General features: G+C 39.7%; 1 protein-coding gene across 1 annotated transcript; it reads left to right on the top strand.

The window, feature by feature from the left end:
* The first annotated feature begins 3,925 nt into the window (after positions 1 to 3,925).
* On the top strand, positions 3,926 to 12,475 carry slc6a22.1 (solute carrier family 6 member 22, tandem duplicate 1). Its single transcript, XM_083668801.1, has 15 exons — positions 3,926 to 4,053; positions 5,275 to 5,474; positions 5,984 to 6,118; positions 6,622 to 6,762; positions 6,929 to 7,016; positions 7,100 to 7,232; positions 7,333 to 7,467; positions 7,999 to 8,102; positions 8,258 to 8,382; positions 8,547 to 8,659; positions 8,743 to 8,880; positions 9,160 to 9,262; positions 9,399 to 9,499; positions 10,171 to 10,341; positions 10,494 to 12,475. The coding sequence occupies exons 2-15, from the start codon at positions 5,279 to 5,281 to the stop codon at positions 10,656 to 10,658; spliced, it is 1,848 nt and encodes a 615-aa protein (XP_083524927.1). The 5' UTR covers positions 3,926 to 4,053; positions 5,275 to 5,278; the 3' UTR covers positions 10,659 to 12,475.
* The last annotated feature ends 1,736 nt before the right edge of the window (positions 12,476 to 14,211 follow it).

The following is a 14,211-nucleotide window of genomic DNA, read 5'->3' on the forward strand; positions in this document are numbered from 1 at the left end:
CAGTAGTATTTTGGAACAGACACAAAGTGGGTAGATGTTTCTCCAACAAGTGATTCCACCCTGACTGGTATACTGTCCCAAAGATGACTCCAAAAAGAAGGGTGAAAAAACTGCAGGTGAACAGGAACAGAACATAACCCCTTTCAAACAATAATTGATAACCCCTTTCAAACAATAATTGAATATTTCCATGAAACACTGAATTGATTACTGTAATGCATGTGAACCAAGACTGTACTGATACTGTACATTGTAAATGATTTGTTACAATAACAACACAATACAAAAACAACTTTCTAGTATAGCATGCGGCAGTTTACAGCGTGTCAGAAAATGTAGTTTTGTGGTTAGATATTATTTCTAACTAATGTGTTATCTAACCTGCATATCACACCGGTCACATGGCTTATGAATGCTTGTCCATGTAGACTCTGAAGAAAAGTTACTTATTTTTGCACTGTCTTCAGCTCACTGTCTAGAAAATAACTATGTAACTGTACTCCATATTGGATATGGGTAAGCTATGCATACTTTCACTCAAGATGTTATTTGCACAATTTAGCATTTCCCTTTATAAACCCAAAGATGAACCCAAAATTCCGTATCTCCACAGATTATTCTGTTGTCTGTCAAATATTTACTCTTCATCAAACAATGTGACATGCTTGAAATGAGTCCCTGTGCTCACCTCCTCCTCCACACGTTCCCCAGACCAACAATGTGTCCAACTACTGCCAAAAAGAACTCCATTTTGCTGCCCCACTAGCCCCTCTCCTGAGACTTGGGTTCAGGGTGGCCCATGCTGCTCCCTAGATTCATCAGCTTCAGCTTCAGCTTCACCTCAGACTCATGTGTGCACTCCATTTCAGCCTTATGCAACAACACACTGCTACGTTTTAGTGTTTTTAGATATGACCTCTCTCATTATTATTTCCCAATATGTGTTCATGAAGTGTCTGAAGCAGGGGTAGTCAACTCCAACCCTCTAGAAACATCTGCTGGTTATCATTTGTAAGATATCCATCAGGACAATTGTACAGTGTCTACAGTTTTAACCTCAGTACTTACTCCTAATTGAGGAGTTCCTGAGAGCAATCACAATCACCATCCAGATGGCAATACAACCAGTCAGACCATCTCTGGACCTAGGCCTTATTCAATAGAATACAGTATATGCATGCCATGCCAGTATCAATAGGATGCACATCAATTTGCTATACTGTAGGTGGAGACAAATGTCTAATTAAGCATTCATGAGATTGACGACTATGTGTCTCAACACCTAGCTGATGGCTTGAGACAACAATGTTTATTTATGTGTTCCATACTCTGCTGCTACTTTTACTTAAATTGCTTCAGACTTGGGCTATTTTCTTTCATTCAAATCAGGGACTGATTTAGATCAGCAGTGTGCACCTTCTGAGGAACTAGTAACACCTTAAATTAATTAAGTGCTTGAGGAGTAAACAGAAAACCAGCAGACACAGTGGCTCTTAAGGATTGGTGGTGGGTGTGTATTTTGGTCCCCCCATAAAACATATTTCACTTTAAGTTGGCCCAACAGTTAAACACTGCTCCATGCTGCCTTGGATGTAAACCTGAGGCCACATATGCACAGAGTTATTTATTTATTGTCTATAAATGTTTTTAGTTTTTGTTTTTCCTTGTACCTGTGTTGCTATGATTTTGGTTTTGATACCTATTCAACTTTTTAAACTATACAAAACTGAAAGTGCACTTTTTAACATGGAAGTCTATACAACTCCAAAGATGCCTTTTAAGCTATTCACACCATTTAGACTTTTTAAACTATTAAGCTTGTTGTAGCTCCAAAGCATGGTGAAATGTTGATTTAGGGAAACATTCTATGACCTCCTTTGTTGCTGAAACTGCCATGGAACTTTCAGGACTCTTAAATAAAAACAACAGGAGGCCTGTAGAACACATTCTTAGAATGATTACACAACAATGCACTCTCTTTTCTACCAGTTCTACCCCACTGCCAACTTTCTACCCACTCCACTGAAGTACCCCTGGCTCATCCTCCATGTATCTATCTATCTATCTATCTAACATTCTATCCATCCAACCAACTAGCCAAACCATCTCTAACTTTATCCGCTACTATAATAAGACTATCTCACTTTCTTTCAATTACCCAGCAAATCTATCTATTTATCGACACATCTTTAAACTTTTTCCACTACCAAAATAAGACTTTGCAAGACGACAAAGTGCCCATTTCTGGAACTTTTTTTTCCAGTTTGTTCTTGCTATCATTCTCTACTTCATAGACATACTGTATTAGACTCATATATTCCAGGAAATAAACCTCAATCACCTCAGATTCAGCTTTGTATACAGTATGATAGAAGTTGCACTAAATTACTGCCTGTAGTAACATTGAATGGACAGCATTTTAGGTAATGCTCTATAAACATGTCATGGAAAATGGTGCTGGCAAATAGTTTTTTTTAACCTTTAATACAACTTGAACTCTGTTGAACAATGGGTCCAGAATCCCATCATCTGTAAGATGGTCTCTTGTTTCCATGTTGCCAATTTGATAGCCTTCTACACTAACCTGTGTAATATTGTTTTAATTGCCGTAGGACATTTGCTCTACTCTACAAGAAGTTGACTTAGTTTGACTTAGTTTCTCCTGTTTAGATCCCTTCAAAGTAATTAAAGACTTTCCCTCAGTAATCATATGACTGAAAGGAGATTAGTTTGTTCATAAGTAACAAAGTGAGCTTTTCCAGTTCTGTTTGTAACACTTTTGTGACTTCTAAACCTTTACCAAACGGTACTTGGAATTCTTAGATCATTTATTAACCGCCAGTATTATGGTTGTCTATAAAAAGAAAGCACCTGTCAGACACTGTAGCTCCTCTGTCTACGGTCTACAGAGAAAAGGCAACAGCTTAACTTGAAGGTGGAAAAAAGGCTTAAGATGAATGAAGTTGAGATGAAATCAGAGGGAGTGTTTCAAGAAAGCTGCCCAGCTTTAAAACACAGAGAATGGTGAGAATATACTAACATACATTGGCTTTACTCCCAATAGACTTTTTGATAATGTGTCAGGTGCATTTCCTTTCAATATGATACAATATGAATGTATCTCTTTTGTATGATCTCTTGTATTTTGAACAAGAAATTACTACTCTTGTTGGGCCTCTCTTATAGCCATCTCAATATTTGGTTCCCTTGCCTTTTAACACTGTTGTTTGTTGTAAAGCTTTTGTATAGGCTGATATTTTACTCAAAACAGTCTATTGAGACACAAAGCGACCAAACAGTGGTTGATATTTGTCAAACTGCATGATCAGTGCATTCTCTGGAGGGAAATTCACAATTTGCAGGGTATGATGATGTGCATCTATGCCTGCAATTCATGTTGTGTAGACTGCCACTATTTGTGGAAACAACAAGCAAGTGGATTATTTTGGCATGTGTGAGCACTGACATTCACAGTTTATTCACAGGATAGGCCTACATACAATGTGACTATTTCTTCTTTTGCACTATAGCAGCGACAGAGAATTAGTTGATCATTTGGAATTTAAAACATGCAAAAGAGTGGCAATGTTTGAGTAGTTTACACTTTTGTAACACCACAGCACAAGCCGCTCTTATAATAGGGGTAGTTGAAACTAAAGGCATTTGGTTTTAAGAAGTTTAAAGGTGGGTATCTAACCATTGTAAAATTCCAGTGGAGGGGTTCATCTGTTCACATTCCACAAAAGCATGTCCTTCACGATTCAAAGAGAGCCTGCCTGGTGGTGCCGCTCTCACTGACCAAACCCCCTCCTCTTCCCACTGAAGGAGCCACAAGCTCCGCCTCACACCACACACACATACAATGACACATGCACACATTCTCCATATGGGCTCACTCGTGGTTAGAGCTGGGGAGGAACTTTGTCAGGGAGAGACTTGGGGTCTGGGCTTGTTTCCGCCGAGAGGGACCAAGAGAGAAAGTATTCATCCCCTAAGCTTAATGGAGAAGTAGACCACTACAGCAGGCTTCAGAACTGCAGCTTCCTCCTTAAGGTACTCTTTGTCCATCTCTCTCCCTTTCTCTCTTAGACGCAGCTTTTTGTTCAATATTAGCATTTTTATGCTTTTCTTTTGTTTCTACACTGAGGTGGTGAGTGTAAACTTGTCAGGCTGGGGCTTTGACTAATAACACAAAGACAGGCTAGAGAATCCGGGGCTTCATGGGAAGCTCTGTTGCAGTAGCACTTGTTTAGCACTTATTCAGTAGCCGCTGAATGTAGGCCAAAGGTTACAGGCTGACGGCTCAGCACAGCAATGAGAGCAGCACTGTCTTCCTGTTTTGTGTAACACTGCAGGCAAATATAATGCATGTAGAGCTCACATCATGTTCTGTAGAAAGTAAATATGTTTTATTTATGGAGATACAATATTCTTTGTGTAATTCAACACAGTCAAGCATTTAAAAATAGGAATTTTAGAAACATTATTTCAACCTCAAAACATATACAATTTTCGAAAATGTCTGTTGGTCATTTCTGCCTCCTCCTCTGTATGATCTCTCTATGATCCTTTGTGTCATACAGTACAAAATAATCCCCTATTTGAATTGGATGTACCTATACATCTTAACATACCATCTTAACATACCATCTTAACATTTCTGAATTTCAAGACAAAACACATAGTTGCATGTCAGCCATTCCCATTAATCTAAAACTGCTGCCTTTATCCCAGAGCAATTATTTTGTCAAGACATGATTCATGGTATCACAACCAACTGTGCTTAACACTTGGCGCACAATGGTACTTGTGGTTGTGCTTCTTTTAATTTCCAATGCATCGTGCATTGAAATAAGTCATGATAATGGTGTCACATATTTTCCATTCTCTGTGTCCCACTCCCACAGCGATACCAGGCAAAGACACAAAGGCAACATTGATGACAGAATGTATCTAGTGCCAAAGCAGTGCTGATCCCCTCCTACTCTAATGCAACAAGGCTGGTGCCACAATGTGGAATTTGAACATGTATGCATGTTGCTCAAGCTGCGATATCCTGCCCTAAATGTCATTCCGTAAAGAAAATTAGAATAGCAGCAAACTGTTTAGATGTTCCCACTCTTGTTAGGCAGTCAAAACGCGTTGCCTCAAAACTGCAGATGCCAAACAGTGAGACGGAAATGTCCTCTCTCTTTACATGATGTCATATGAACCCAACCTAGCACCTTTGAGTTCTTGATGTGTGTTAATGACATGTTATTTTGTCCTCCTCAGTGTTATGGAGAAGCACTATGAGAACATGGTGGGATTTAACCTGGCCAACCAGGACATGGGCATAGTGCACCCTGCCCAAAGCATCCAGACCAGAGGCCAGTGGTCCAACAAGATCGAGTTCCTCCTGGCTGTGGCTGGGCAGATCATCGGCCTGGGAAACGTCTGGAGGTTCCCATACCTGTGCTACAAAAATGGAGGGGGTAAGTCTTCTATGACGATGCAAATCCTCAAAGGAGATATGATAAGAGACTTACATATAATCTTTCTTTTACATACTATAATCTTTCTTTTACATATCTAAATAAGTTAAGAACAAACGTTAGTAGTATTTTATTTGACAATGCAAAACATTTACCGGGTATTTACTTAGAAATGGCATGTTAATGGCATGGTAATAGAATGGTTACAAACTATGGGATTCATCTCTTTGGATTAGGTTTAGGTACCATACAGTAAGTACCCATTGTGCTAAATACATGGTAAATGCAAGTGAAAATAGGACCATAAAACAAAGTGCTACTGAAATGTTTGGTTGATCATTGCCAGTATTGAAATATATCTCCAATCCCATAGAAGTGAGTGGTAATTAAACGCTAAAATGTAATGCTAGTCAGTCTAGATTAAGAGTGTCCACCATATGAATAAAAACGTATGTTCAATTATGTTGTAATTGAGATAGGTATGAGGAGTAACTTGTCTTGTTCCTAAGGGGTGTTCTTCATCCCTTATATTCTCTTCCTATTCACCTGTGGCATCCCCCTCTTTCTCATGGAGACCTCACTGGGACAGTACACTGCACAGGGGAGCATTACCTGTTGGAGGAAGATCTGTCCCCTGTTCGAAGGTAATATCACATACTGTATAACAAGTGTCTACTGAAGAAAACGACCTTGAGTTTCTTGAGCCAGGAAACAAGCATTTATTGTGTTTCTGGCCCAAATGGCCACATTTCTGGCCCAAATTTGACTGAACTGCTTCTGAACTGATGGACACTTCTTATTGTACATTTGTCAAACAAATAAAAAATGATAATAATAAAAAGACAAAACGATACACAAAAGATTCACACATGTTCCTTTGGAGGGGCACCATTACTTATTAAACAGGGCGGCTGACATTCATATGGACTTGAGCCATTTCACCTGCCCCTTCAGTAGTCATTGATTGAGAGTGTAATGGGAATGGATATCTGAGGCCACTTGGTTTTTGCCGGTTTTTCAGAAGCTTTAAATACACTCCCATTCATGGATGAACCACTTGCCAATTACATTTACAATATATCCTGATCTTTGTCTGTACTGAAATCTAATATCATATGACAATCAACCCAGTTTTTTTTTTTTTCAGGGCTGGGTTATGGAAGTCAAGTGGTCGTTCTGTATTCCAGCATCTATTACATCATCATACTGGCTTGGGCTTTTTTCTACCTCTTCTCCTCTTTCAGCTCTGAACTCCCCTGGGCTAGTTGCAGAAATAGCTGGAACACAGGTACATGTAAATGTGATAGCTTTCCCAGACCTAGAATTTGCATATCTTATACCAGAGAGTATTGGAGCTGTGACTCAAGTTGACATAAGTCCAGGAAACCGATCCTGCACTGTACGTTTCCCAAATATGAGACACAAAGTTAATTAATTCCTTTCCTCCTAAATAGTAACCTGCATGGAGTATGACAGAAGAGTTGACTATCTAAACTGGACAGTGGTAGGAAATGCAACATCACCAGTGAGGGAGTTCTGGGAGTGAGTAAACTACATTAATTAATTTATCTACTCAACTCAAATGATCATTTGTTTAGGAAAATGGAAAATATCTTGTTTTGCAGGAGAAGAGTTTTGAATCTCACTGGCGATGTCCACAAACTTGGCAGTATTCGCTGGGAGCTGGCTCTATGTCTTCTGCTGTCTTGGATCATTTGTTACTTTTGTGTGTGGAAAGGAGTGAAGTCCACAGGGAAGGTGAGGCAGGATCTCCACCATTCTACTCCTGATACCATAGATACTGTAGAGCTGTCAGGATGTTCCATAGACTGACAATGTAATGCTGGTCCTCTCTCAGGTGGTCTACTTCACTGCCACCTTCCCCTACTTGATGCTGCTGGTGCTGCTGGTTCGAGGACTCACACTGCCAGGGGCCATAGATGGCATCAAGTTCTACCTCTACCCAGACCCAGCCCGCCTGGCAGACCCCCAGGTAATTTTACTGTTCCTTGACTGTGGTCATAAAGATTGGGGAGGGAATAGAAAGAAAATGTGTATGATCTCAAACTGTAAGGACGACGTGCACATATAGCAGTGCCCTGTGATACCTTGTTGTGATACACTCACTGAGCACTTTATTAGGAAGGTCTTCTGTTGGATTCAGATCCGGTGACTGGGAAGGCCGCTGAAGAACACTGAACTCATTGTCATGTTCATGAAACCAGTTTGAGACAACTTTTGCTTTGTGACATGGTGCATTATCATGCTGGAAGTAGCCATTAGTAGATGGGTAAATTGTGGCCATGAAGGGATGCACATGGTCAGCAACAATATTCAAATAGGCTGTGGCATTCAAGCGATGATTGATTGGTATTAATGGGCCCAAAGTGTGCCAAGAAAACATTCCCCACACCATTACACCACCTCCACCATGAGAAGGTGTCCAGGCGTTCCTAACAAAGTGCTCAGTGATTGTATATTGTAACTGCTCTGTGATACTATAACCACGGTATCTCACCCACAGGTGTGGATGGATGCTGGAACGCAAATCTTCTATTCCTATGCTATTTGCATAGGATGTCTGACCGCTCTTGGCAGCTACAATAAGTACAACAACAACTGTTACAAGTCAGTGAAAGCAATCATTATCATACACGTTTCCAGAATGAGAGTATATATATATAATCCTCTCTTTGCATAGGTCTACATAAGGGGAATGCACATTATTTAACAAAAATGATTTTGTGTTTTGTAACAGATAAGTTATTCATTCTCTTTTTTAGGGATTGTTTGTACCTGTGCCTTCTGAATAGTGGAACCAGCTTTGTGGCTGGCTTTGCTATCTTCTCTGTACTAGGCTTCATGGCTTATGAGCAGGAGACAACCATCTCGAAGGTGGCTGAGTCAGGTTAGTATTGTAGAAAAGCAGTGTTGAGATATGAATTGCAAAAATGAATGAGTGAATGACAATCAGTTAGTGCATAAAAAGCTCTAGTTGAATATAAAGAACATTGTACATTCACTCTGCCCTGAGTGTTTTGTGATGGGTTTACAGTACATGTGTTTCTACAGGTCCTGGCCTGGCATTCATTGCCTACCCTCGCGCAGTGGCCATGATGCCAGTACCCCAGCTCTGGGCTATCTTATTCTTCATCATGATCATCTTACTTGGGCTAGACAGTGAGGTAGGTAAATTCTCTTCTTCAAGATGGGGAAATAAAATTCACTACTATTTACTTACTATTTACTATTTTCACTACTGCTTCAGTTTGTAGGTCTGGAGGCTGTTATGACAGCTATATCAGACATGTATCCATCCTTCTTCCATGTCGGCCATCGACGTAAACTCGTCCTCCTTGCCATCAGCATGGCAAGCTTCTTCATTGGCCTGGTGATGGTCACAGAGGTGAGGGGTCGTCTTCCAGGCTGTCATCATAATATCAATCATTTCACTGGTAAACATATGCACCACTCAGTAGGTCAATTGAGTGGTACATCAGGTGGCTGAAAGAGTGTGTTGGTTTTCAACAAGTGCTCAACAAGAATATAGACTGTGAACACTTGTGTAATGTGTATACATACTTGCCCTTTGGTTACACTATGTATTTGAATGTGCCTTCTTACTTTGGCTTGATACATTTTTCTCTCTCTATCTACTCTCTCCCCCCACCATCACTATTTTTAGGGCGGCCTGTACATCTTCCAATTGTTTGATTACTATGCTTGCAGTGGAATGACTCTCCTCCTCTTTGCTATACTGCAGTCTGTGTGTATTGGATGGATTTATGGTGAGTTAGCAGCTTGTTGGGTCAGTAGCTGTGGAGTGGGAAAAAACAGAAGCCTCTGTTACAAAACAACTACTGCTGAAACCCTATTAATAACTGTTTTGAATTCCTTCCATCCGCTGTTGTGTCTACTCCATAGGTGCAGACCGTTTTTATGATAACATAGAGGACATGATCGGTTATCGACCTTTTCCCCTGATTAAGTACTGCCTGAAATACGTTACTCCAGTTATTTGCATAGTGAGTATTATGTTCTTTACAGCCCACTTTCAAATCAAATGAATGAAAGAGTGATCAGTGTTGTGTTTTGCAATGCCTCAATATTATACACATGATGATATGAATGTCATTGTTCAGGAATCAGGAACAGCATTTATAATCAATCAATCATTTTTTGGGGTCGTTTTTACAATCGAATTGCAACATATTGCAAAAAGGGAACAATCTCCAGCATCCCAGTAGAGACATTTTCCCACCTCCAATAGGAAGGACACAGCATATATACCGTAGAATTACATGATCACCTATCGATGATGCCCTCCATATTTGTCAATTGCTATCAACAAATTAAGAAAGAACATACAGATACAACAGGCATGCATACAACAGGCATAACACTTCACTTAATCAGTCTGCCAGCAGACTCACTGTTGTCAGGGATATTCTGGCCCTGAACATCAGCCGACAAGGTTAGAGATTCATCAATACATAAAAGTATTCATAAAGGTAGAAATGATTCAGTGATATAATCAGTCATACAATCATGTAATATACTCACACTATACACATGATCACACACAATGGTTCTACAAGTATAAACATAAAATTCCCCAACACTGCCATGCCAAAATATGTTGTGTTCTTGTACTGTATTCTTATTCACACCCTCCATATATCTTATCTCATTTCAGGCAACGTTTGTCTTCTCCTTGGTCAAATATGCCCCTCTGAAATTCAACAACACAACTGAGTATCCTTGGTGGGGCTATGCCATTGGCTGGTGGTTCACTCTCTCTTCTACACTCATGGTTCCTCTTTGGATGCTGTACATTTTAAGCGTCACTCCTGGTACTCTGAGACAGGTAATGCATGGTGGATTTATCACTACTACAAATTGTAAACTACACTGTATCTGTTAAAAGGTAGCAAAGCCAGTGAGCAGCAAGTAGCACTTGTTTTATAGGCACCTCTCTTCTCTTTAGGTCCTCACTGAATTTCCTCTCTCCTTCCTCAGAGAATCATCATCCTGTGCACCCCAGCAGATGATCTTCCTATGATTAAAGCACAAAAGAAAGCTCTTTCTGCCCAGCAGACTGAACAGGACAGACCCTTTGGGGACATGGCATCCCAGCATGAAAGGATAGTCTTAAGCAGTATCAGAGACAAAGGCCCCCTATAAACATCCTCTCACACGTCACCTTAGGCTTGGGGATGGGCCATTCTGGACAATCACTCACCCATAGGTCTTAAAAACTCACCTATTGGCCCTAAACACCTAATACCTTCAGTTGTGTAACAGAGGCCATCCACCTACTTGGTTTGAGGGGGAAAGAACATTCACCTTGGTCCTCTCTATTGGGCGAAAGTGGCATGCTGTGGTATTGTTCCAGAAACCTTTAAGCAAAGTTTTTGTCCTAGAACACCTTCACTGTTACTCTAAGGAAGTCTTGAAGCAGAAATGGTAATTTTGTGTGGACAAGTGAAACGCTTCTGTTACACATTATAATCAGTAAAGATCAGTAAATGTCAACCTGTTTTGTGTACAAATGCTGTAAAAACCTTAATATAAGAGTGAGTTACGTTAAAGACTGATCTCTCAAGTTGTGCTTTAACCATGAGGACCGAATTTTTGGAAGCACAGAGTCTGGATGAGTGGATCAAACACCTGTCACACAATGTGATGGAAACAGAGGCATGCCATCTTTGCTCTTGGTCACGGATGGTTAAGGGAGTCCAACCATGCACAACAGAACACTTTTTTACTTTTTAAGTAAGGTAATCTTTGACTCTGGTATGTGAATTCTGAATTGATCATAAGACACTCTTTTTACTGTATATTTTGTTACTGATTTGTGAGGTTGAAAAATAACCAAGGTGAAAGAAAAGGGATTGTTTTGTAGATGTAAATATATACTGTATCTACTGTATGAATTATGAACTGAATCAATAGTTCTAATAATTGAGATATAAAGTGTTGAATATGTTAGTACATTCATTTAACATGTTTTTATGCTTCATATTTCAATTTTACCCTAACTTTCAGAATATTGTAAATCCAGAGGTCTTTATGTGCAGACATTTTTTAGACCTCACATCCATCTGGGAGCTGACTATACAATCTCTAATTTCAGAGACTTATAAGAGGTTTTACAGCAAAAGCTAAAGAATCTGTTTAACGGTCTGACTCAGGATTGCCATTGAAACAATGCTATTTGTCTACAGAAGTGAAAGAGTAGTTATCAACTGGCAGTAGTTATCATCAACTGCCAGGTCAGGCTAAACCACCTGTGTCTAGGATGACCGGAGACAAAAAAAATGTAATTGTAATTTACACATTATATTTTTGCACATGGTCATTTCAGTCATTTGTGGTATATTTGGTATTACTTCTGTTATACATTATATGATCTTTTTCATTTTAATTGATACTTCTTGAGATTTGTTATAATCCCACCATTCAGATGCTCTCAGCCCATCCCACCTCTTTCGGTATACCACCCTCGTGCCATATATTCAATTGTGCTGTGATGTCTCGCATAGTTCCTGAAACATTCTAATTATAGAGCTTGCACAGATTTTAAGCTAAAAATGAATCTTTTTGCTAACAGTATAATTATATTGATTATGGATTGTCCATCAGATACTAATTCACCCAATAGTGCTTTTTGTAGTGTTATTTTTTAGATAGAAACATTATTATTTGCCAGTCATTCCTGAACCTTAGACCAGTCAGACACCTGAGGGCAATACCAAAACAGATGATCTATTGCCTTGGTTTCCTGACTACAAAATCTGCATAGTGGTGATTTTTCAAAGCCTTACATGGTGAGCATTGTTGTTTCACATGTATATATTAATTCACAAACCTGATGCCATGGCATAGGAACATAAAAAATCCATTCCTAGCTATATTGTATCCTATATGGCGCAGCGCTCAGTGTTTTTGAACTTAAATGAAACTGGTGTACTGATCTATTTACACTAATCTTTTTCAGCCATTTGTGATCTTTAATATGAGGCAGACAAACTAAATCCCTACCTTCTCCTTTTCCAATTTTCCTCTTCCATTTTTGTGGCAAGGCTGCAAGCAGTTGTTTGTAATTTTGGATTGAGAGTACAGTCCCATATTCCTTTAGAATGTTGGGTGGCGTAAATGGGAATTAGTGATGGTAACTTATTCCCTCATTATTACCAGGTAACATGTGTGTAATAGGTTACCATATTACCCATTAATGGATGCCTGACAACGCACATGTAGAAGTGAGAGATCACCCCATACAGGTACTACCTTTGTTGTTGCTGCTCAGGCTATCTGTTCGACAAACACCCAAATCAGGCTTGGTACAAAGGAAGACCGAAGCCTTGTGTCCCCTATTTATACCCTCCCCGCTCCTCAGGGTCCTAGAGGCATTATGCTACATTTGTATTTTTATACAAATTGTATATCTTTGGGGATATGAATACCAAATAAGTCTACTGCTCCATCAATCAATTTTAAGTTGTATATTTCAGCGATTCAATACGTAGTATAGTATATTTTTCATAATTAGGATTTAATCCAGAAAGACTTATTGTTCAAATCCTTAATAAGACCTAGCAGTGATCTGGATTGTGGACTCAAGAAAAAGATTGAATCACCCGCATACTGTATATTGACACTTTTGTGTTTAAGCCCTGAATATCTAACCCCCTGATCATATTATTGGATCTGATTTTAGTTGCTAGCATTTCGATGGCCATAACAAAGAAATAACGGACAACCTTGTTTCAGACCTCTTGACACTTCAATACTCTGAGAAGTATCCATTATTAACTATTTTACGTCATTCAGAAGTTGTTGTTTTTTAATTTCCAGTATCCCCGTCCACGTGGAAATTCTGATTCGGATGATGGCCCAATAGCATTCTGTCATCTTTTAACACTTTTTAAACTTTGGTGCCAAAGAGAAAGACACAAGGAAATAGTAGAGATGACTAGCTTGATTAAGCCTCCTCAATGTACTCTATATCTCACCAAGTCCGGGTGTAGACTAGTTCTAATGCATCCATAATACTTGTGATCTAATTAAGTGTAAGGAAAAGTACTTTCAAAAGGCCTCCGGGATAAAGTTGTAGGAAGGCACAAGTTAGGTGAAGGCTACAAAAAGATTTCGAAGGCTTTAGCTATCCCTCTGAGTACCGTTCAGAGCATCATTAAGAAGTGGAAGGCGTATGGCACCACCAACACCTTGCCTAGATCAGGCCGTCCGTCCAAACTGGATGACAGAGCCAGGAGGACATTGATCAGAGAAGCTACCAAGATGCCAAAGGCAACTTTGAAGGACTTACAAGTCTTTATGGCTGGGACTGGTCTGTCTGTGCATGTGACAACAATCTCACAAGCTTTACACAAAGCTGGCCTGTATGGCAGGGTAGCAAGAAAGAAGCCTTTTCTGAAAAAGTGCCACACTCAGTCTCGTTTGTGCTATGCAAAAACACACCTGGAAGATTCTGTTGCCATGTGGAAAAAGGTTTTATGGTCAGACGAGACTAAGATTGAACTTTTTGGACTGAACTCCAAGCGCTATGTTTGGCGAAAACCAAACACAGCACACCACCCAAAACACACCATACCTACTGTGAAGCATGGTGGTGGCAACATTATGTTGTGGGGATGTTTCTCTTCAGCGGGGACTGGGCAATTGGTCAGGATTGAAGGGAAAATGGATGCTACCAAGTACACCCAAATTCTTG

This window comes from Argentina silus, assembly GCF_951799395.1.
Source record: "Argentina silus genome assembly, chromosome: 4".
NCBI classification, from domain to species: Eukaryota; Metazoa; Chordata; class Actinopteri; order Argentiniformes; family Argentinidae; genus Argentina; species Argentina silus.

Bases quoted from the DNA above. Each gene is read 5' to 3' on its own strand.
- slc6a22.1 (XM_083668801.1), top strand. From the start codon at position 5,279: ATGGAGAAGCACTATGAGAACATGGTGGGATTTAACCTGGCCAACCAG. The intron at 7,233-7,332 runs GTGAGGCAGGAT...GTCCTCTCTCAG, and splicing joins GAGTGAAGTCCACAGGGAAG to GTGGTCTACTTCACTGCCAC. The intron at 8,383-8,546 runs GTTAGTATTGTA...GTGTTTCTACAG, and splicing joins CTCGAAGGTGGCTGAGTCAG to GTCCTGGCCTGGCATTCATT.